The 22,558-nt window shown below is 36.7% G+C and overlaps 3 protein-coding genes across 3 annotated transcripts; 1 reads left to right on the plus strand and 2 right to left on the minus strand.

The window, feature by feature from the left end:
- The first annotated feature begins 11,130 nt into the window (after window positions 1-11,130).
- Window positions 11,131-11,671, plus strand: LOC131803685 (uncharacterized). The gene is made up of 2 exons (XM_059125199.1): window positions 11,131-11,535; window positions 11,592-11,671. The coding sequence occupies exons 1-2, from the start codon at window positions 11,334-11,336 to the stop codon at window positions 11,657-11,659; spliced, it is 270 nt and encodes an 89-aa protein (XP_058981182.1). The 5' UTR covers window positions 11,131-11,333; the 3' UTR covers window positions 11,660-11,671.
- Window positions 11,672-14,120: 2,449 nt separating this feature from the next.
- Window positions 14,121-14,485, minus strand: LOC101887706 (uncharacterized). The gene is made up of 2 exons (XM_005190936.4): window positions 14,264-14,485; window positions 14,121-14,188 (listed from the first exon to the last, which is right to left on the minus strand). Exons 1-2 carry the CDS (start codon window positions 14,457-14,459, stop codon window positions 14,121-14,123), a joined length of 264 nt encoding a protein of 87 aa, XP_005190993.1. The 5' UTR covers window positions 14,460-14,485.
- A 4,947-nt stretch (window positions 14,486-19,432) lies between these two features.
- Window positions 19,433-19,994, minus strand: LOC131803699 (vasotab-TY3-like). The gene is made up of 2 exons (XM_059125245.1): window positions 19,699-19,994; window positions 19,433-19,627 (listed from the first exon to the last, which is right to left on the minus strand). Exons 1-2 carry the CDS (start codon window positions 19,898-19,900, stop codon window positions 19,560-19,562), a joined length of 270 nt encoding a protein of 89 aa, XP_058981228.1. The 5' UTR covers window positions 19,901-19,994; the 3' UTR covers window positions 19,433-19,559.
- Window positions 19,995-22,558: the final 2,564 nt, after the last annotated feature.

Below are 22,558 nucleotides of genomic sequence, written 5' to 3' on the forward strand. Positions count from 1 at the left end.
AATGAATATTCGACATTTCGACCCTTTGTGGGGGAGGTATCAGAAGGAGTGGATCGATGTATTCCATAATCGGTTAAATATTATTATTATTATTCGGTTAAATATTATTATTCCATAATCGGTTAAATATTATTATTCATGTTGACCCTTTGTGGGGGAGGTACTTGATGGAGTGCACCGATATTATCCATTTTCGCACCTGACATAGCACAGACGCAAATATTAGGATTTGCAAAATAGGATTATCGTTCCTCTTTCTGTGCAGAAAATATATTTTCTGAAAATTTTGACCTTTTGTGGGGGTATTACCAGAAACAATTAAAAGTAAAAAAGCAGCTAAGTTCGGGCCAGCCGGAAGGAACATTTAAAAAAATCCTTCGAAAACAACGCTTAAACGAAAACCTTTAATCGGGGTTATACGAAGACGTGTTGCTGGATAAGTAATTTTTTGTCATATTCAAATACGATATTCGCAACAATTCCGGCTATACTAAGACGTAAACCTTCATAGACAATTTTACGTCAAAGTTTGGTACCCATTACGAACTTCAAATACGAAATTTAACGCAATTCAGGTGAATAATGTCGCAAAAATCCTAAAAATCCCGAATATCTCGGGGTAAAATTATATGGGTGCTATTCTAAAACGTAGACATATATGGACATATTCTCTTTCAGGAGGTAAAGTACTCAGAAGGAAGTCCAATTCCATTGGAAAATGTGGCTAAAATCATCAAAATAATCGTCGAATATCGGGGTTACCGTTTTATGGGGGCTACACGATATTGTGGACCGATATAGCTCATATTGGCTCTAGCGTGATTACAACAGACGGACGGACGGACAGGGCTGTATCGTCTTAGAATTTTACGCCGATCAAGAATATATATTCTTTGTTGGATCTAAAATTCTTATTTCGATGAGTTACAAACGGAATGACGAACTTAATATTCCCTCCATACTATGTATGGTGGAGGGTATTAAAATATGAAAACTAAAAGAAACTGGCATCATCTACAAAGTTGGTAAATTCTCATGTCTGGTTTTCAAACACAGCTGGTAGTGACTAACATGATCAAACTGTGTTTCTTCTATGTCTTCTGCAATCGTGTATAACAAAAACTGAACACCTCACTCATACCTTTTCAAAATATTTCAAATCAGTACCAGAACAGCTCCCCAACATGTCATTAGCAAAGATTTTATTACTTTTATTTATATTTCCATTAAAACACTTTCCAACAACTTATGGCGGCAAGTGTCCCCAGTGTCCGGGATTATTTCAACCGATTTGTGCCGAAATGATAAAACCAAGATGGGGTGTCAAATGCACTTTTGGAAATGTGTGTAAATTGAAAAGTCGCTTGTGTCGAAGAAAGAATGAACGTAAGACTTTGTGTAGCTTTTTATGTGGACTTAAAGTGAGCATAATTTATTCCACAGGTTGGAGAACAGTCATGGCAGGAAGTTGCCATAGTGTCTCGGATTACTGTAAAGTAATTAAGGAAATCAATGTTTCGTCATGATTGCACCAATTTTTTTTTAAAAGTCTTAATTGAATGAATGAGAACCAATTTCAAGGATAAATATATATCGAGCCTAACACGATATTAATATAATTTAGTATTGGTTAATATTCGAATGGGTGATATGTCTAAATCATTATATTATTGGACAAAAGTAGTGAACTGTCGAATTTGGGTTTCTCCGATGAGAAAACATTCGTGTTAACTTGCCAAAGAGGTCAGCTGAAAATGTGCACCTTCGGTTGGCCACCAGAACTCAAGCGCCGGCCATGGTGATGGTGTGGGCCGCCATAACAGTCGCCCAAATCGTTGTTGTGGAGAGTATTTAACGGGTGTGAGGGAGTAAAATACAAAATATGATGTAACATACAGGGTGAGATGAAAAAACTGCAACCAACTTCAGAATACAGTAATTTCTAAGCCACTCGTCCGACAGCTGTAAAAATTATTCCAGTGACAGCTCATTCAATTGTTTACAAGCATACAAAAGCATTTTGGTGAGAATTTTCCAAAAAAAAAGTTATTCGTGATGGAACTCAAACGTGATAGTGTGGTTTCTTTATATTTGGCTGGAAAACCACAAGAGGCTTTCGTTAAGGCACTCCAGCATATAAATGTGAATAAATCTTTTGTGTCTCATACCATCGCTCGTTACCGTGATACTGGTAGCGTAGCCCGATGTCAAGGAAGTGGACGAAAGAAAACAGCAACATCAGCAGAAATGATTCGAAAAGTAAAGAAGCTACTTGATCGAAACCCTCGTCGCAGTGGCCGGAAATGGCTCGTGAGCTGAACATATCGCAATAATATTCCATTCGGCAAATATTGAAAAATGAGCTCGGGGTAAAGCTATTGAAATTCCAAAAAGTGCAAGAACTTACACCGCAACAGAAAGACAATAGACCCAAAAGAGCTAAAGATTTGCTTCGCTTGCCGGAAAGTGGTGAACTGCCGAATTTGGTTTTCTCCGATGAGAAAACATTCGTTGTCCAGCAGTTTGTAAACAAACAAAATAATCGTATTAACTTGCCAAAGAGGTCAGCTGAAAATGTAAACCTTCGGTTGGCCACCAGAACTCAAGCGCCGGTCATGGTGATGGTGTGGGCCGCCATAATAGCCGATTGTCGCTCTCCGCTCGTTTTAATCGACCGTACCATCAGAGTAAATGCCGAATAGTATCGCGAAAACATTCTTGAGGGTGAATTAAAGCCTTGGGCATGCGAACATTTTGGCCGCAGACCTTGGAAATTCCAACAGGGCTCAGCACGCACCACCCAAGAATGGTTACAAAATGAGGTTCCTCGCTTCATTTCCAGCGCACAATGGCCACCAAAATCTCCGCATACCAATCCGTTGGACTATTTTGGAAAGCAAGGTTGGCACTAAAAAATACCAAAATGTCGATCACCTCAAGCAAGCGCTTCGCCAGGTATGGGCCAAAATACCGCAGAGCATTGGCCGTTTGAAGGCCATAATTCGTGCCAAGGGTGACCAATTCGATCAAATCTAAACTTATTCTAAAATTTGATGCTATTTCCGACATTTTTTGCTTTCATTCAATAAAATTTAAAAAAAAAATAAAAATTGTGGCGTTTGACTTTGTTGCTGTTTTTTCATCTCACCCTATACATTATACCTATTTTGATACGTATCCGATATCTTGGCTATTGGCATCACTGTAATTGTTAGAAGTGACCTTTTAATGTACTTGTAATTTTGCCAGGATTAAAAATATTCGCGGTTTAATGGAAATTTTCGAATTTTCTTACAAAAAAGATTTTTTTTTACCCGCTAAATATTGTCCGATTACCATCCAAATTGGTTAGCTTCTGCCCAGCCATGAACTCTAACTGCACGCAAATTTTCGTCGATTGGTTCATTATTGTGGCCTATAGAACTACTGCAAAATCAGGAAAGTTTTCTGTTTGTGGTCCATTTCAACCCCTAAATATTGTGTGATCATCATCAAAAACAATACGGTTCCACTCTGGCTCTAACCCCACCTTCAAATTCAATTTCGTGAGGATCGGGCCATAATTGCGACATGTAGCGTGGTTAAAAATTAATATGGACAGACGGACGGACGGATCGATTCAGCTCGGTGAGATAGCAAGATCCATATATAGTTTCCTATGCCGTGGTCAAAAATTTTTAGGTGTTACATAATCGTTGGCCCAATCAAACTTATAATACCCTCAACTCATAGTGTTGTAGGGTATAAAAACCATAAATAACATATATTCTTGATTCATCAACAATTCTCCATATTTAAACAAACCCAAACCATACAAAGACGCGAACGGCCAAAAAAAAATATATACTTTCCATCTTATTGTATTACGCAATGTATCCGAGCGGAAATTTCCTACATTAACGATCAAACCATATCAATAAAGACATGAGACAATTGAGTTTTCAATAAGGAAATGTCTGGAAGGTGGCTTTAATCGCAATTGAATTGTAAAGGAAATCTTTTTGTATTATTACAAAGGGCGTTTTGTTCGCTTTCTTTACAAAAATAAAGTTTTATGCAAATGCACAATTGTTTGAGGCAACAACATGTGTTTCTACCTTTCCAAACTTTAAAAGAGCGAAAAAAAAACTAACTAGTTTTTGGAATCTCAATAGTTTTAGATAAAAAAAAAAGTATGAACCTCATAACGTTTATACTACTTGTTGCATTGGCAATCACTTTATCATCATTTCCGACTAAGCCACAGAATTGTTCGAATCTATGCAGGGAAACAGGCGGAACGGTTTGTGGCACCACTCAGCTTATGGGCAGAACATATACCTGTACATTTGCCAACAAATGTAGGTTATAATGCATATTTTGTAAAATGTGATTTTTTTATTTCAGCTTGGACATCCGAGCCTGGACGTTGTACCCGAGAATCTAGTTAATTTTGCTAGGATGATTGAAATTACAAATTATTTAAAATATATCTAATTTTGAAATAAACAAAGAATTCTGATAACCCAAATGTAAATGATATATGGGTATCAATATCATGGTGATTTTGAAAACATGCCAACAAAAGCCAAATTTTTAGGGAGGGCCCACTATATGATATCCCATTTAGACCCTAGATCTCTTTGGACCAAATCCGTCTGGCTCGTGCGCACGATAACTCCCGAATGGAGTATCCGATTTGGTTCTAACTTGGTACATCGTAATATTATTGTCAAACTTAGATCGAATTCGGAGATGGGCAATATCGGTCCACTCCTTCTGGTACCTCCCGCACAAAATGTCAATATTTTCAAAGAAAATAATTTACTGCACAGAAAAAAAATGAATAATCCTATTTTGCTTCAACTTTGCAACCTTGGGCGAAAATTGACAATATGGGTCCCCTCCATCAAGTACCTCCCCCACAGAGGGCCAAAATTTTGAATGTATATAACTCTTATAAAATGTGACATAAATGTCCGATTGTCTTCAAATTACATACATCACAATACTTTAATTAACCCTAATTAACAAGAGTGGTATATCCCCCCCAAAGGGTTAAGATTTTGAATATTCATGAAGCTTATAAAACACGAAATTAACATCCGATTGCATTCAGACTTGGCACATCTCAATATTTCTTTAAACACAAGATGTGATATAAAGATGGTAGAGATCGGACCATTCATTCTGTTACCTCCCCCATAAAGAGCCAAAGTTTTGAATAACTAAAACAATCATAAACTCCAAAATAAGCATCCGATTCTCTTCAAATTACACACATTCTATTATATCTACTAACACAAGATCTGCTGTGAAGATGGGATATATCGATCCACTACTTCTGGTACCTCCCCCACAAAGGGTCAAAGTTTTGAATAACCAAAACAATCATAAAATCCAAAATAAGCAAACTTCACACACATGCCATTATTTTTACTTACAAAAGATCTGGTGTGAAAATGAGATATACCGGCGAACTCTTTCTGGTTCAAATTTTTGAAAAACAAGAAAACCCAAAATAAGCATCCAAATCTCTTCAAATTTCACACATCCAAATATTTTTTTTAACGCAAAATCTGTTGTCAAGATAATAGATAACTGCCAACCGTATTGTACCTCACAAACAAAGGCTCACATTTTCCAACAGTTATGTATATTCGATTTCCTTAAAATTTTGTACATACCAATATTTTTATTTATATTAGATGAAGTATGAAAATGGAACACTTCAATCCGCTATATCTGTTACCTCACGCATATTTCCACATTTTCCAAAAATTGCGCATACCTCATATAAAGTATAGGAAGTAGTCGACATAGCTCAAATCTGGCACGTTTTAATATTTTTATCAGTCTTAGGTCAGATACGAATTGGTCAACATTGGCCAACTGCTTCGGAACCTCCCCGCATAAAGGGTCAACAGTTTGAGTTTCTTTGACATAAAGGGATCAGTACCATTTCGAGTCAATCAGTGATGTCAGATCGGCCGACCGGCTATCCATGTTTCTGGCTGGTGTGGCCGATAACTCTAGAAGGAGTATTCTATCGGGTGCAAGTTTTGTGGACAGTCGTATTTATACCCTACATGATGGTAAGGGTATTATGTCTTTGTGCATTTTTTTGTAAGATGGAGAAGGAAGCAAGATATGAGGAGAAGGAAGCAAGGAATTTTGAGGATCTCCATAGAATCACTTTCTGAGTTGATTTATGAATGTTAGTCCGTCTGTCCATGTATTCTTGTGAACAAAATTCAGGTCGCATTTATTATCCGATTGAGATGAAATTTTCCAAACAACATTTGTTTGGCCCAAGGACGAACCCCTTTGAAATAGGAGATAATCGGTAAAATTTTAGATATAGCTCCCATATATATCTTCGTCCGATTTGCCTTTTATTGTGCACCAAACGTGTAATATCAGCCCGAATACTATGGAATTTTGCACATACAACCAAATTAGGCCTGAAAATACGTATACCAAATTTGATCGAAATCGGTTCAGATTTGGATATAGCTCTCATATATAACTTCGTCCGATTTACCTTTTATTGTACATCAAACATCTACTATTTGCCCAAATGGAATAGAATTTGGCACTTACGACCGAATTGAGTCTAGAAGCTAGTATGTCAAATTTGGTAAAGATCGGTTCAGATATAGCTATAGCTCCCATATATATTGTTCATCCGATTTGTTACATTTGTTACCCACAGCCGTAATATGCACTCCGTAACAACGATATTCAGGTAAATATATCAAATACAGCTTAGAAATATCTTTGCCAAATTTTATCGAGATCGGCTCAGATTTGGATATAGCTCCCATATATATCTTTATCTGATTTCAAATTAATTTTGCGCCAAATGGGCAATACAAGTCCGAATTTAAAAGATACAAATGCTTCGGCATATTTAGTTATTTGAACTTTAAATAATAATTATAATCATAGCGTGTATGATTGAATTCTCCCATAAAAACTTTTAATTGTTATGTGGAGCTCTACTAAATTAGCAAAATGGTGTAGGGTATCATAAAGTCGGCCCGCCCGACTTTAGGACTTTCTTTACTGGTTTTTTATTAAACTTAGATCCACTATACCTATTACGACTCTAAGTACGAAATTCGAAACAACTCCGCTGAAAAATTTCCCTTTACTAAAAGCGCTTAGAAAGAACTTCTTGTGTCGACTTTCAGACAATTCCATAGTAAATGTCGACTACAATCATTAAAATACCGAATATCGGGGGTATCGATATATGGGGGATTGTGCATACATCAAAACATCTATAGAATCCGATGCTTTTGGATTGATTCGGTAGTGTGGTGCATTCCTCGTAATTAAACCTTGTCAATAATGAAATTATTCAATTGAGTTTCCATAAAGAAGTCCCTATAACAATACTATACATTGGAGCAGACATCGATTCAAAGGCTATTGTTTTCTGGGAAATATAATAACGAATTGTAAAAATCATCACATTATTTCTTTGTGTATTTCCTTAACAAAAGAGAGGATATGAATTCACAAACAAATATATCGACTACTATCTGAACTATAAAAAGAACTCAAAACTTCGGTCAACTACCTCAGTTAACTTCTCGAGAGAAAAGATGCATCTCATAACTTCAGTAGTACTCCTTGCATTGGCGCTATATTTATCATCATACACAGTTAACGCTCAAAATTGTGGCACACTTTGTGAGGAATCTGGTGGACCGGTTTGTGGTAGCTCTTATTTCATGGGACGAACAGTTACGTGTACATTTGCCAACGAGTGCAGATTAAGAAAATATAGCTGTAGTGTCAGGAGACGTAAGTAATTTTGGAAAAGTAAAATAACATTTTGTGAGACGTATGCCTTTAATTTAGCTTGGACACCCGTACCTGGGCCCTGTGCTGTAAACTGGGAACAATGTCTGGAACGCGGTGCCAATTAGGTGGAGATTGAAATTACAAAAATATGTGAAAAATATTCAATGCAAATAAACGATGATCAGCATAATTAAAAAAAATTTTTACCTAAAATGATTGTATGGTCCATATAAGTCAATGTTCATATATCAGGCAAATGTGCGCTTCAAATGGTCCATCCTCTTAGTCCAATTTTATCATATTCTTTCCAATATTTCTGTTCCAATGCCATAATTAAAGTAAACTAGACATGGGTTTTTACATAGCCCAACAAAAATATGTGAAATCGTGCGACCAATTGATCGGTCCCGAACGTAAAATAACATTTTCTCCGAACTCGAACTTATTGAGGTATTTTGTTACGGGTGATGTGTGCCATGTGACGCCGTGTCATGCATTTTGGGTAAAATAAAGTTGGATATCATCCCGCGATAGCTTGGTGACGCTAAAAGTTACTTTACGATTCGTAGCATTTTTGAAGATGTACGGTCCAATGATGCCACCAGCAGCAAACAGTGACTTTTTGGGATGCATTGGTAGTTTTTGTAATGTTTTTGCCTGATCTTCACTCCAAAATCGACAATTCTCGTTATTTACGTAGCTGAGCCAAACATTAGAGTGAGTAGTCGCTTCGAGTGGACCGATATTGTCCATTTTTGGACCTGACCGAGAACTGAAGCAAATATTAAAATTTGCAAAGTTGGAGCAAAATCTGATTATCCTTTTCTTTCAATGCAGTAAAATATTTTTTGACATTTTGTGGTAGAGGTACCAGAAGAAGTGGACCGATTTTGCCCATCTACGAATTCGATATAAGTTTCATAATAATACTACGATGTACCAAGTTTGGACCAAATCGGACACTGCCTAGGCACCAGCCAGAAAACATAAAAAATGAAAATGCTGATTTTGCCCTTAGAATAATCCTCAGTGGCAAGGCTCATTTCTAATTGATGGCTTCGTCAATAGCCAGAGTTGTCGCATTTGTCGTGAGGAAAATTCTCGAAAACTAATTGCATCCTCAACGTGTCACTGTGTGGTGTAATTTTTTTGCTGGAGAAATCATTTCACCTTTTCTTATGAAAATGAAGCAGGTCAAGCAGGTGTTCGGTATCGTGAAATGATAACCAGTTTTTTCTTGGCCAGAATTGAAAAAATGAATGTGGAGAGTATATGCTTTTAACAAAACGACGTTACATGCCACACAGACAGAGAAATAAAAAACTTTAAATTTTTTCCGTTGGGTTTTTTTTAAGTTTATGGTTTACGCGGTTAGCCGATGAGGACTCAAACCTTAAAAGAGTAAATTGAAATACCGCAGCATTTGTGGAAAACGGTTATTGAACATTTCAGTAAAAGATTACGTGTGTACCAGCAAAGGCCATCTGCACGATATCTTGTTCCATACATACACTCATTATACCCTCAGCCATATGGCTACAGAGGGTATATATCATTTGATACGGCCAAAACGTGCCTCATCGAAAAAGCGGAGTCGATCTAATGATGTCCGTCCGTCCGTCCGTTCGTCTGTCTCTAACGATACTCACGAAGGGAGTATCCGATTTGATCCAAACTTGGTACATCGTAATATTATTATCAAACCTAGATCGATCTACGAAGGGCAATATCCACTTCTTCTAGTACCTCCCACACAAAATGTCAATATTTTCAAAGGAAATAATTTACTGTACAGAAAGTGAAGGGATTATCAGATAATAGCCGATGGTCGCTCTACGCTCGTATTAATCGACCATGGCACCAGAATAAATGCCGAATATTATCGCGAATATATTCTGGAGGGTGTATTAAAGCCTTGGGCACGCAAACATTGTAGCTACTTTTAGGACATTCCAACAGGACTCAGCACCATAGCGATCAGCATGCGCCACCCAAGAATGGTTACAAAATCAGGTTCCCCGCTTCATTTCCAAAATGCACGCAAACATTCTGGTCACAGACCTTGGACGTTCCAAAAGGGCTCAGCACGCGCCGAAGAATGGTTACAAAATGAGGTTCCTAGCTTCATTTCCAGCGCACAATGGCCACCAAAATCTCCGGATACCAATCCGTTGGACTATTGTGTCTGTAGTATTTTAGAAAACAAAGTGGGAACTAAAAAATAATAAAATATTGATCGTCTCAAGCAAGCGTTTCGCCGAAAATGGCAAAAATACCGCAGAGCAACATTCGGGCAACGTATAACGGTTTCATTGACCATAATTCGGGTCCAAAGTGACCAATTCGAACAAATCTAAACTTTTTATAAAATTTGATGTTTTTTCCGACTTTTATTAGCTTTCATTCAATTGTTGATGTTGAATACCCTCCACCATTTACAACGAATTTGGAAATTTTTAAAAAATCAAAACCGTTAAAAATTCTTTTAAAATTTTAAAAATACCGAATCTAGCCGTTATATTTGTCATAAGCCATTACCATATTCAAATTCGAAACTTGAAATAAACGGTGAATAATGTAGCTAAAATCATGAAAATACCGTATATGGAGAGGTACCGTTATATCGTAGCTATACGAAGACCTGGACCTGCATAGACAATTTTCTGTCGCAGGCTGAAGCATCCATTACGAACTTCAAAAACGACATCTCAAACAATTTCGGTAAGTATTGTACCTAAAATACCGTCAAAATACCGAATATAGGGAGGTACTGATATATGGGGCTATACGAAGACCTAGACCTGCATAGACAATTTTCTGTCTGTTTTTTTCTGTTTATCTCAATTTGTTCGAAAGATAGCGTGATTGCAACGGACAGACGGACAGACAGACAGATGGACATGGCTACATCGACTTAGAATTTTACGCTGATCAAGAATACATACTTTATTAGGCCTGACATGAGAATTTTGAGGAGTTACAAACGGAATGACAATGTTAATATACCCCTCATAGTGGAGGGTATAAAAATTCCACATTTTCCAAAAATTTACACATATCTCACATAAAGTAAAGGAAGTAGTCGATTTAGTCCAAATCTGGCACGTTGCAATATTTTTATCAATAAATGTTGACGATTTCAATAAAGCTTTGGGATTTCTTTAAATATCTGTGTTTTATTTAAAATTTCAAAGTTGCGGTCTTTGTGGGAGCTGATTTGGTAGAAGCTAACCGAAACCTTTATGGTTTCATGGCATTTATCCGGTAATGTCACAATGAAACTATGTCAATAATGAAATTGTTTAATTGATTTTCCATAAAGAAATATCTGTAACAATACTGGTATATACATTGGAGCAAATATGGATTCAAAAGTTATTGTTCTATGGAAAAAATAACCCTTTGTGTATTTCCATAAGAAGACAGCGGATGTGACTTCACTATTGTTTTGATCAAACAAAAAAATATCTGCTCGTGTGAACTATAAAAAGAACCCAAAACATCTGACATCTACCTCAGTTAACTTCTCGAGAGAAAAGATGCATCTCATAAATTCTGTTGTTCTCCTTGCATTGGCGCTGTGTTTATCACCATACACGGTTACCGCTCAAAATTGCGAATTCCTTTGCGAGGAATCTGGTGGACCGGTCTGTAGTACCGCCCGTATACAGGGTAGAACAGTTACATGTACATTTGCCAACGAGTGCAGATCAAGAAAGCATAGCTGCAATACCAGAAGAAGTAAGTAATTTCGGACAAGTATAATAATATTTTGTGATACATATGCCTTTAATTAGATTGGATACCCGTACCTGGACGCTGTGCTCAAAATTGGGAGAATTGTCCGAGACGCGGTGCCAATTAGCTGGAGATTGAAAAATTTTAAATATGTGAAAAATGTACCATGTAAATAAAGAAAGAAACCAGAATTTCAACCGAACGAAGCAATTATAATTTAAAACTTTGTTAAGTAATTCAACTCAAAAGAGCTAAAGCGATTGGCCGAAAGTGGTGGACTGCTGAATTTGGATTTCTCCGATGAGCAAAAAACATTATTTGTCCAGCAGTTTGTAAACAAAAAAAATTAACGTGTTTACTTGCCAAAGAGGTCAGCTCAAAATGTGCACCTTCAGTTGGCCACCAGAACTCAAGCGCTGTACATGGTGATGATGTGGGCCGCCATAACAGCCGATGGTCGCTCTCTGCTCGTATTAATTGATATTATCGCGAAAATATTCTGGATTGTGTATTAAAGCCTTGGGCACGCAAACATTTTGGCCGCAGACCTTGGACATTCCAACAGGACTCAGCACCATCGCATTCAGCACGCGACACCCAAGAATGCTTAGTTGAGGTTGAGGTTCCTCGCTGCATTTCCAGCGCACAATGGTCACCAAAATCTCTGGATACCAATCCGTTGGACTATTGTGTCGGATGTATTTTGAAAAGCATGATAGGTACTAAAAAATATCAAAGTGTCGATTACCTCAAGCAAGCGCTTCGACGGGAATGGACCAAAATACCAGAGAGCAACATTCGGGCAGCGTGGGACGGCTTCATTTGCCGTTTGAAGACCATAGTTCGTGCCAAAGGTGACCAATTCGAACAAATGTAAACTTATTCTAAAATTTGATGTTATTTCCGACATTCATCTGAAGAATTTCAAATTAAGTACAATTTAGTAATTTTCGTATAATTGTAGTTCATATTTCCAAAACCACATCAGATACCAAGAGAGATACCTCAATATCAAATTCTGGGATTCCAAGTCTATCCCTTCACCAAAGACCCAATGTTTTACCACTTATTACTTTTAGTACAATTATGGTACACATTTTCCAAAAAAAGGTTCCATATGTCCAGGCTACAATGTACAGCGACCCTAATACCAAATTTAAGATTTCAAGTACTATTTGTATATTTAGCACTTTTCACATGCACATGAACAGGGTTGCCCATATTCGACGGACTTTTGGGCCCTTTGGGCCCATTCCAATCGACGAGGCTTGTCCGCAGGCAACATTCTTTGCGTCAATTGAATTTTGTACGGGAACAAATGCAAATCAATGCGAATAATCCGTTGTAAAGTGGACCGAGCCATGCCCAACTGCTGAGAACGGCGTTTTTGGGATGTTCTTGGGGACCTCTCAACACTGGCTCGTACGGCCTTACCAGTCGAAAATTTTTCGTATAAACGCTTAATGGTGGTCTTAGAAGGCGCACTTCTCACATTTTTTAATGTTTTAAAAGCACGTTGAGTTTTCACAATTGACTATTTCAGAGCGCTCGCGTGGCGTGTATTGGTTCATGGACTGACGCTTCAAACGCGGTATGTCATTAAGCGATGTGACATCTCTGTCAAAAGTTATGGCGTTGCCAGATGGGTCCGTCGAATATGGACAACCCTGCATAACGGTACTAGACACAAAACATTTATTCACATTTAAATGCTAGAATGCTCTAACGATAGCCACTTGTGGTTTTCCAGCTAAATATATATTTCTAAAACCACCTCTTTCTTTCGAACCTACTACCAACAGGAACCCCAATACAAAATGCCAACATTTCAGCTTCATCTGTTCTCTTAACATTTTTCCATAATGCTGAAAAATGTATGTAGATGACGAAAAACGCTGATTTCAGATGCATATATCTGCATTTATGGTTTCTACGCGTGTTCTAACATGTAACTTAAAACTTTATAATACGGTGAATGTACCTTTATATGGGTGGTACGTCAAAAAATGGAATTGTTTTGACAATTGTTTGCCAGAAGGTATATACTGTACCTAAAACCAAAAATGCATAAAAATCTGCTGAAACAATCTCTGAAATTTGGGGGTACGGTTGTGGGGGGGGGCTATATCAAAAACGTGTTCTATGAAGACAAATGAGCACAATAATTTGTTACCCTATCCCAAATATGAATGTTAAATTCCAGCAAAATCGATGGTAAAAGCCCTTCTAAAAATTAAAATGGGGAATGGGGTTCTATGGAGTCTATATCAAATTGTGGACCCATATTTACCATATTTTTCAAGGACGTGACGTACATGATACGCATTAAGAAAACCAGGAATCTAATTAGAGTCCATTTAATACAAATTAAATTAAAATTAATAAATTTCTTTTAATCGGGGGTGTTGTTTTTATATGGGGGCTATGCCTAAATGTGGACCAATTTTCCAATTTCTTGGTAATAATACTTTTTATGAAGCTTCTCATATATATGGAACCACTGTGCTAAATATTACTATTTTCATAGGGTGCATAGGGTGGTGTCGGCTATTAGTAATTAAGTTAAAAAATGTATCAAATTCAGAACATCAGCGGCCACTAATTCTTCCACACTCAACAGACTCTCTAGCGCAAGATCCAGGTGTAGATCTCCATGCTAAAAATTAAAAAGGAGAAAGGAGATAATACAAAATTGTTATATCTCACCGTCAAATCGTTCTCTTTGACTTACGTTCTTGAGTGGCACAGCGACGTCTCACCAATCTACAGAGATTCCTAAAGGTGCATCTTATTTCTCGTCGACCACGACGTAAAATACCACAAACAGGGCCACCCCTCTCACTACAGGCACAGTTTTGGGCCTCAGCAGTGTAGGGGTAGAGGGAGAGAGCCAATACCAAAATAACTATAAAGGTTGTGGAACGCATATTTCAACACGATTGGAAGCTTGGCAGATTACTGATGTGAAAATTGGGCCGTTTGGGCTTCTTATATATTCGTATGAAGTAAAATTAATTCTTTGTTGTAATAATTAAATAATTACTTGTAGCAAACATGTGACTACCAAAAAAAAGAATAAATACGTTTTGTTTTAATTTCAACAAAATGTCAATTTGTAAGAAGTATTTTTATTTTAAATTTCCGGAATAATTTGAATTTTAAATATTAAAGAATGAATAAAAATAATCGATCAAGTTCTTTGTACTGCATTTATTTGATCAAGTGTTTTATAATCTCGAACAAATAACCACTATATACTGTGTTGGGTGTTTATTTAGATATTGAAAGACTAAGAAGATTAGTGCTGAACAACTTCACACAACAATGTATGTGGGTTGCAAAATTCCCTTTTGAGATGAAACATCTTACTGAGGTATTCATTGTAACTCACTTAAACGAATGGGGGTTTGTTTCATTCTTAAATGGTAATAAAAAAATGAGATTTTTTAACATTCAAATATTCTACAAAAATGTTGCTCAGAAGATTGTAGATAGGATTATCAAAGACAAAAAATCGATAATTTCATAATTTGCTTGTATCTCCTTGTACTTATAATTTGTCCTATTGTATTTACAATTCTATTTATAACTTAAAATTATAATTTGTAATTAAAAATTAAATAATTCAAATTTCAAATTAATTGTATCGAATTACTAAGGAAATTCTCGAATTTAAATTGAAACGTTACGAATCGCAAATGAAGAAAACACAAACAAAAATCACCAAATTACATTTAAAAACAAGTAAGCAAAGGCTATAGTCGCGCGGAGCCGACCATTTGATACCCTACAACACTTCAATATGTTAGAAGCCCCCTTATGTCCAAATCCATTGTTGAAGATTTCGCTTTTGAAATGACCAGGGATATTTCCTCAATATTTACGCCCTCCGACGTGCTGTTAGTTGTTGTGGTCCATTTTACAGCTAAATATAATCCAATGGTCATCCAAAATGCTAGAATTCTTCCCTGTCCTTAACTCTCTTCTCAGGCGTGTCGACTGGCTTTTATGTCTACGATATTTGGCTATATTCGTCAACGAAATTTGTGTTTTTCGGATATCGCCTGTAAGTAATGTTGGCATTTTTTTCGCACAAAAGTAGTGGTCCATTCTACCCACTGTCCTCAACTCTAACTACGAGATTTCGTGTCCTTTGGTTTCTATTTATGACCTTTAGAAGTGCTGCAAAATCAGCAACATTTTTAGTTGTTGGTCCATTTCAACCACTAATATATTGCGAACATTTTTGAAAACAATAGGCCTAGCTCTTCTGAGCCCAACCCTATCCTTGTGAAAACTTTCGTGAGGATCGGACGATATTTCCAATCTTTATATAATAACCTCAACCTGTGTTGTAAGCTGAAAAAATATTACAAAACAGAATTGACCTGTTCGTCTATTTGTGATTTCGCCTTTTATTTAACACAAATGTTATGGTCTATTTCGCGCACTAAATATTACCCGATGACCATCAAAATTGGAAGGCTCTTGCCCAGCCCTATACTCTAGCCCCATGCTAACTTCCACGTCGATTGGTCTATAATGGCGACCTGTAGAGCAACTGAAAAGTCGAGAAATTTTTAAAATCTAAATATTATGCGATCATTTCCAAAAGCAATAGGGTTCTATTCTGGCTCTAGCCCCACCTCCATTTTAAATTTCGTGAAGATCGGACCATAATTGCGACCTATAGAGTGATTACAAATTAACATGGACATACATAGCTAGATCGACTCAGCTCGGCGAGATAGGAAGATCCAAATGTACTTTCCTATGTGGGAAACCAATATTTCGAGGTTACACAACACATAGTGTTGTAGGGTATAAAGATTATACCATTTCGTACAGATTTATACCATTTCGTAATGATTCCGGATATTCGAAAATAAAAAACAAATTAAAAAGTATCAATTTTTTGTTGGCTAGCGTTTTGATTGTCTCTTTATTAGGTTAGTTCCGAAGGAGTGGGCCAATATTGTCCGTTTAGTATCTGACCTAAGTCTGATATAAATATTCCAAAGTGTAATATATACCAATAAAAAGCTGCAGTCAATTTTCCAGCATATTTTAAACTTATAATTTTTCAGTATATTATTCTTCAGAATAGACCGATTTCAAATGACCTAACACGGTCCAAGGAGTCCTTGTATCTAAAACCGTTAATTCCATAAGTCACCTTTTTTCTGTATCAAATGATACAGTCATGAGGCTCAAAATAAACAATTAAAAGCCCAAGCAACGAAACCTAGTTTCCGGATACTGGAAAAAATATTCCCAATAGACTTCTTCTTTGGGAGCTACTTGAAAGATAAAAGGCCAAATCCTCTTTTGTTTTTGAATAATGGAAAATGTGCCTCGTACCATCGCTCGTTACCGCGATACTGGTAGCGTAACCCGACGTCATGGAAGTGGACGGAAGAAAACAGGAACATCAGCAGAAATGGTTCGAAAAGTAAAGATGCGACTTGATCCAAACCCTCGTCGCAGTGGTCGAAAAATGGCTCGTGAGCTGAACATATCGCAATATTCCATTCGGCAAATTCCAAAAAGTGCAAGAACTAACACCGCAACAGAAAGAAAATAGACTGAAAAGAGCTAAAGAGTTGCTTCGCTTGGCCATAGTGGTGAACTGGCGAATTTCCGATGAGAAAACTTTCGTTGTCCAGCAGTTTGTAAACAAATAAAATGATCGTGTTTACTTGTCAAGGAGGTCAGCTGAAAATGTGCACCTTCGGTTGGCCACCAGAACTCAAGCATCGGTCATTGTGATGGTGTGGGCCGCCATAACAGCCGATGGTCACTCTCCGCTCGTATTAATCGATCGTGGCAGAATAAATGCCGAATATAATCGCGAAAATATCCTGGAGGCTGTATTAAAGCCTTGGGCACGCAAACATTTTTGCCGCAGACATTAGACTTTCCAATAGGACTCAGCACGCGCCACCCAAGAATGGTTAAAAATGAGTTTCCTCTCTTCATTTCCAGCGCACAATGGTCACCAAATTCTCCGGACACCAATCCGTTGGACTATTGTATCTGGAATATTTTGGAAAACAAGGTTGGCTCTAAGAAGTACCAAAGTGTCGATCACCTCAAGCAAGCGTTTCGCCGGGAATGGGCCAAGATACCGCAGAGCAAAGTTCGGGCAGCATGTGACGGTTTCATTGGCCGTTCGAATGCCATAATTCGTGTCTAAGGAGACCAATTCGAACCAATCTAAACTTATTCTAAAATTTGATGCTATTTCCGACATTTTTTTGCTTTCATTCAATTAAATTTAAAAATATGCAAAAATTATGGCGTTTTACTTTGCTGCAGTTTTTTATCTCACCCTGTAGTTACAATGTTTCGCAACCGGAGCTAGAACCCATTATGACCAAAAAATACCAATTTGTGAATATGGGAGCTATACCAAAACATGGACCTATACATACAATGCTTCGCCAAAGGAGCTAGAACCCATTATGACTTACAAATACCAATTTTCAGACAAATCCGTGAAAAAATGTGGCAAAAATCATCAAATTACCGAATATCGGGATGTACCGTTATATGGGGGCTATACCAAAACATAGATCTATAATTACAATGACTCGCCACACGAACTGGAACACATTATGATCCACAACTACCAATTTTTAGACATATCCGTGAAGAAATGTGTCAAAAATCATCAAAATACCAAATATTGGGAGGTACCGTTATATGGGGACTATACCAAAATGTGGACCTATACATACAATGTTTCGCCACACGAACTAGGATCCATTCCGGCCCACAAATTCCATTTTAAGACAAATCAGTGAAAGAATGTGGTAAAAACCATTAAAATACCGAATATCGGGAGGTACCGTTATATGGGGGCTATACCAAAACGTGGACCCATACATGCAATGTTTCGCCACCGGAGCTGGAATCCATTATGGCCAACAAATACCAATTTTTAGACAAATCCGTGAAAAAATGTGGCAAAAATAATTAAAATACCGAATATCGGGAGGCAACTTTATATGGGGGCTATACCAAAACGTGGACCTATACATGCAATGTTTTGCCACACGCACAGGGACTCATTATGACCTACAAATACCAATTTTCCGACAAATCCGTGAAAAAATGTCGCATAAATCATCAAAATATCAATACCAATATCTGGAGGTACCGCTATATGGGGACTATACCAGAACGTGGACCGATATATGTCATTTTCAATACCAACCATCCTAGACACAATAAAAATTGCTCTGCTAAATTTTGGCGCTCTACGTCAAATAATGTGGGTTGTATCGTGATTTCAACAGACAGACAGACGGACGGACATCGTTAAATCGACTTAGAATTTTATGCTGATTATGAATATATATACTTTATGGGGATATTTAAGGATGTTACAAACGGAATGACAAAGTTAATATACCCTCTGTTCCAAGGTAGAGGGTATAAAAATTTTGACGCTTTGTGAAGGAGATACCAGAGGCGGTGGGTCGATATCTGTCATCTTCACATTAGAACTTGTGTTAAAAGAAATCAATATTTTCATTTCAATTTGAAAAGACGCATACAAAATTTAATTTCGATCGAAATTTTTTCGATATTGTACCCATAATGTATTCCTACTGTAAAGTAAGGTATTAGGAAAAGACTGGTCGAAAATAGATTGTATATTTCGTATGATTAACATTTACACTATGTATAGAACACTCATACGCCATGTGTTCTATAAAATTTGAATTTATGAATAGTTTATTGACAATGATTCGTTTTACGGCTCATTTACGAAAATAGCGGTTCTACACCGGTTCGCTTTGAAACCGGTTTGCTGCCCTGATTTATCATCATAGCTTTCATATTAATTATGTAATATTGAAATGTCATGTAATTCTAATAAATCAATATTGAATTAATAGCTTTTGATGAATTAAGTTATTATTATTAAAGTTTCACAAATTAAAAAAAAAATAACTTCAATATCAACGTTATATTACAATGTCAATTACGTGTTGTATATATTTCACATCAAATAAAATTTAGCGACCTCCGATTCTGCGACATTCAAGCGAGTCACGGGTACAACGTCCAAGTAAGGCACTCCATTCTAAAACATAAGAAAAAAAAATATTTAAATATTACAATTTTGTAATGAGTTTTAGTCACATTTTCTCTTACCTTCTCGTGTGGCACAGCGACGTTTCTGAAGTCTACAGAAATTCCTGAAGGTACATTTTAATTCTTGTCTGCCACGACGTAAACTACCGCAAACTGGACCGCCAGTTTCACGACAAATGGTTGCACAATTTTGAGCCTCGGCAGTGTAGGGGTAGAGGGTGAGAGCCAATACCAAAACAACGACAAATGTGATTAAATGCATTTTCTTTACTTGATTGGAAGGTTATAAGGTTACTGATGTAAAACATGGAGTTTTAGCCGTCTTTTATAGCAATTTTCACAAGGAATCAAAGCTGTTTTAAACACGGAAACGAAATTTAAAATATTTCAAGTAAAATAAATTCATTGTTTTAAATTTTACAATTAATTGGGAATACATACGTTTAAAGACAAAACAAAACAATTTATGAATGACCTTTTTTTAACAGGTGACTTTTCATGAATATAATTAAATATGAACTAAATATAAAGAAGAAAGCTACACCGAGCAATATTTAATAATATTTATTTACATGTTTATTCAAGTGTTGTATTTTAATTTTCCGGGAAATTGAAAGCCCATGGATTTATAACTTGAATGAGTCATTAAACGACATGAGCATTTCCATTGTTGATTCATGTCCTAATTTGTTAAACTTAAGCGTATTTTTAAACCCTTTAATATGTAAAACTAACAACCACATTTACCAACGGAATTACCTGTTATAGATCATTTGAAAATAAATGCTCGCCATTTTAAGGTTCCTATTCATTATTTCATTCTTCGTTAAACGTTAAACGTTTCAACGGCAAATACAAGGCTATGAATGAGATAATTAATATTTTTATGTTATGCTTCAAATTTTTAATTTTTTTAGTTTTTGATCCATTTCAACACCTAAATATTTTGCGACCATCTCCAAAAGAAATAGGCTTCTATTCTGCCCATATCGGGCCATAATTGCGACTTGTAGCGTGATTACAAATTATCATGGACAGACGGAGGGACATACATAGACATATCGACTCAGCTTGGGGAGATAGGATGATCTATATATTCTTTCCTATGTGGGAAACCAATATTTCGAGGTGTTACATAATTTTTGGCTCGATAAACTTATATTACCCCCAACACATAGTGTTGTAGGGTATAAGAAACAAGTATCAGTCGGTTTAGCCGGCAGATGTATACCCTTAGCCAATGTTCGATTATTTAAATATATTTTGGCTTGTGGTAGTAGGTTCCGAAGGAATGGGACAATATTGTCCATTTCGTATCGTATAGTGGACTATACAGGGTGAGATAAAAAAACTGCAACAAAGTCAAATGCCATAATTTTTACATTTTTTTTTTAATTTTTTTTAATGAAATAGCAAAAAATGTCCGAAATAGCAAAAAATGGAATGTCCAAGGTCTGCGACCAAAATGTTTGCGTGCTCAAGGCTTTAATACACCCTCCAAATTTTTTCGTGTTATTATTCGGCGTTTATTCTGATGCCACGATCGATTAATACGAGCGGAGAGCGACCATCGACTGTTATGACGGCCACACCATCACCATGGCCGGCGCTTGAGTTCTGGTGGCCAACCGAAGGTGCACTTTTTCAGTTGACCTCTTTGGCAAGTAAACACGATAATTTTGTTTGTTTACAAACTGCTTGACAACGAATGTTTTCTCATCGGAAACGGAGAAAACCAAATTTGGCAGTTCACCACATTCGGCGATGGCTTTACCCCGAGCTCATTTTTCAATATTTGCCGAATGGTATATTGCGATAGGTTCAGCTCACGAGCCATTTTTTCGGCCACTGCGACGCGGGTTTCGATCAAGTCGCTTCTTTACTTTTCGAATCATTTCAGCTGATGTTGCTGTTTTCTTCCGTCCACTTCCTTGACGTCGGGCTACGCTACCAGTATCACGGTAACGAGTCATGGTGCGAGACACAAAAGATTTATTCACATTTAAATGCTGAAGTGCTCTAACGATAGCCACTTGTGGTTTTCTAGCCAAATATAAAAAAAATCACACTATCAAGCCTGAATTCCATCACGAATAACTTTTTTTCTGGAAAATTCTCACCAAAATGCTTTTGTACGCTTGTGAGCAATATAATGAGCTGTCACTAGAATAATTTTAAAAGCTGTCGGACGAGTGGCTTAGAAATGAAAGTAGTCTGAATTTGGTTGATTTGGTATCCAAATCTAAACCAACTAAATATAACAGAGGTATTTCTATACTGTAAATGATAGCTGGGACCAAATATCGTTGATATGGAGACGATTTTAGGGGTGTAAGGAACTTAAATAAAAAATCGGATGAAACATATATATGGAACCTATAGCTATATCTAAACCGATTTTCACAAAAGTAGATACACTTTCGTCCAGGCTGAATTCGTTCTTATGTGCCAAAGTCCATTCAATTCGGACCTATATTAACCATTTGCTCCACAATAAACTTGAAATCGAGAAAAGATATTTAGGGGAGCTATATCCAAATCTGAACCAATCTCGATAAAATTTGATAACCGTATTTATGAGCTAATTTGATATATTTTCCCGAATATCGTTGTTACAGAGTACATATTACGTCTGTGTAGGACAAAAATAACAAATCAACTCGGAATATGACTCTATTGTGGTGAAGGATATAAAAAGAAATAATGGAATGATTCATAAATAAATGATAATTTAAACAGCTGATTTAACGACTTGCATACTTCCTCAAACCTTTATATTTAAAACTCTTATAAGATTAAACAAAGTCGATGAAATAAGCCATTGTATAGTATTACATTTGCCAATAATGTTTGCTTTAAGATCAATTGCAATTTTTGTGCTTTTGTTCTCCTTGTTGGGTGTACATGGCCAGAGTTGCAT

Source organism: Musca domestica, unplaced genomic scaffold, assembly GCF_030504385.1.
Source record: "Musca domestica strain aabys unplaced genomic scaffold, Musca_domestica.polishedcontigs.V.1.1 1, whole genome shotgun sequence".
NCBI classification, from domain to species: domain Eukaryota; kingdom Metazoa; phylum Arthropoda; class Insecta; order Diptera; family Muscidae; genus Musca; species Musca domestica.

Bases quoted from the DNA above. Each gene is read 5' to 3' on its own strand.
- LOC131803685 (XM_059125199.1), top strand. From the start codon at position 11,334: ATGCATCTCATAAATTCTGTTGTTCTCCTTGCATTGGCGCTGTGTTTA. The intron at 11,536-11,591 runs GTAAGTAATTTC...GCCTTTAATTAG, and splicing joins TAGCTGCAATACCAGAAGAA to ATTGGATACCCGTACCTGGA.
- LOC101887706 (XM_005190936.4), bottom strand. From the start codon at position 14,459: ATGCGTTCCACAACCTTTATAGTTATTTTGGTATTGGCTCTCTCCCTC. The intron at 14,189-14,263 runs GTAAGTCAAAGA...TTTAATTTTTAG, and splicing joins TCGCTGTGCCACTCAAGAAC to CATGGAGATCTACACCTGGA.
- LOC131803699 (XM_059125245.1), bottom strand. From the start codon at position 19,900: ATGCATTTAATCACATTTGTCGTTGTTTTGGTATTGGCTCTCACCCTC. The intron at 19,628-19,698 runs GTAAGAGAAAAT...CTTATGTTTTAG, and splicing joins TCGCTGTGCCACACGAGAAG to AATGGAGTGCCTTACTTGGA.